At 41.4% G+C, this 1,538-nt stretch overlaps 1 protein-coding gene across 1 annotated transcript; it reads left to right on the top strand.

The window, feature by feature from the left end:
• Nucleotides 1–42: 42 nt before the first annotated feature.
• On the top strand, nucleotides 43–1,478 carry LOC129571852 (uncharacterized; the record flags this gene model as incomplete). The annotated part of the gene is made up of 3 exons (XM_055451721.1): nucleotides 43–95; nucleotides 300–784; nucleotides 1,179–1,478. Coding segments are annotated over exons 1-3 (838 nt in total), but the record flags the coding sequence as incomplete, so codon positions are not given.
• Nucleotides 1,479–1,538: the final 60 nt, after the last annotated feature.

The following is a 1,538-nucleotide window of genomic DNA, read 5'->3' as shown; positions in this document are numbered from 1 at the left end:
GGGAATTCGTTTCGGATGTTTGAGAATGTTGTGCACGAAGCAATGGACAGATTCGTCCCAAAAGTCACCGTTGAAAAGAGCACAGATCCACCGTGGTACAATAAACAGTTGAAAAACTTGAATAACCGAAGAAGAAAGGCACACGGGCGCTCAAAAATCACAAACGATTTCGCCGATTACATGGCTATCACTGATTCCTTCGTAGCATTACAGGGTCAGCTGTTTCAGTCATACATCAGCCGCATACAATCGGACATTAAATCAAACCCGAAACATTTTTGGAGGTTTGTAAACGACAGGCGCAAACGCAATGACATACCATCGATTATTGAGTACAACAACCATGCAGCCAGTAGTGACACATCGAAAGCGGAGTTATTTGCGGATTTCTTCGAAAGCCAATACACACCGAGTGATGACATTGATTTGGATAACTTGCTAAGTGAATGCGGTGATAATGCGTTTGACATCGAACTGAACGAGGCTGATGTGTTGAAGGCACTGCTTTCGATCAATGTGAACAAAGGAGCTGGCCCTGATGGCATTTCACCGAAATTACTCAAAAATTGCGCGTATTCACTCGCTAAACCGTTATCAAAGTTGTTCAATAAGTCATTACAAGCGGGAATAGTGCCGAGTATGTTGAAAAATTCGAGAATTGTGCCGATTTTTAAATCTGGCAAAAAGAGCATTGCATCGAACTACAGACCTGTTGTCATAATACCAACAATGGCGAAGGTGTTTGAAAGTATTGTGAACAGTAGAATTAAAGCATTTGTGAACGGTAAAATAGTCCATAACCAGCACGGTTTTGTGAATAATCGATCAACATCATCGAATTTGCTGCAAATGGTGAACTACACTATGGACTCAATGATAGCGAAATGTCAAACCGACGATACTGTACACCGACTTTGAGAAGGCATTCGATCGAGTCAACCACAAGAGGCTTCTGCAAAAGCTGGCATGATTCGGATTTGGGCGAAGACTTGTCAAATGGTTCCATACATATTTGACAGCCCGAACACAGTTTGTTGGAATCGCCAACAGAAAGTCAAGAACTTTCACCGTCTCGTCCGGTGTACCAGCTGGAAGTATCTTGGGACCTTGTCTCTTTATTGTTTTTATAAATGACATTGTCGACTTTGTTACTCATGCATTTGTTTTGTTGTTCGCAGATGATTTAAAACTCATTTTGAGAATCACGTCACGGAATGATGCCCGCTTATTCCAAATGGCCATTGACCAACTGCACGAATGGTGTATGCTCAACAAGCTGTACCTTAATCTGAAGAAATGTTTCGTCATGACGTATGCTAAAAACATCACCGTACGAAGATATGAATACACAATAAACAATGGGCAACACATGTTTGGTAGAGTTGAGCTACACAGAGACCTGGGGGTCATTTTTGACGCGAAACTCACATTCGCCAACCACATCGATACAACAGTAGCTAGCGCCTACGGAGCATTAGGTACAGCTGTCACTTTATTAACATATTAATAATTATTAGTATGGTAAATTTTCGGTTATT

The sequence above is a fragment of the Sitodiplosis mosellana genome, unplaced genomic scaffold, assembly GCF_009176505.1.
Source record: "Sitodiplosis mosellana isolate CC-2019 unplaced genomic scaffold, AAFC_SMos_1.0 Smas_scaffold_3531, whole genome shotgun sequence".
In the NCBI taxonomy this organism is placed as follows: Eukaryota; Metazoa; Arthropoda; class Insecta; order Diptera; family Cecidomyiidae; genus Sitodiplosis; species Sitodiplosis mosellana.
This window is presented reverse-complemented; position numbering and strand designations above follow the sequence as displayed.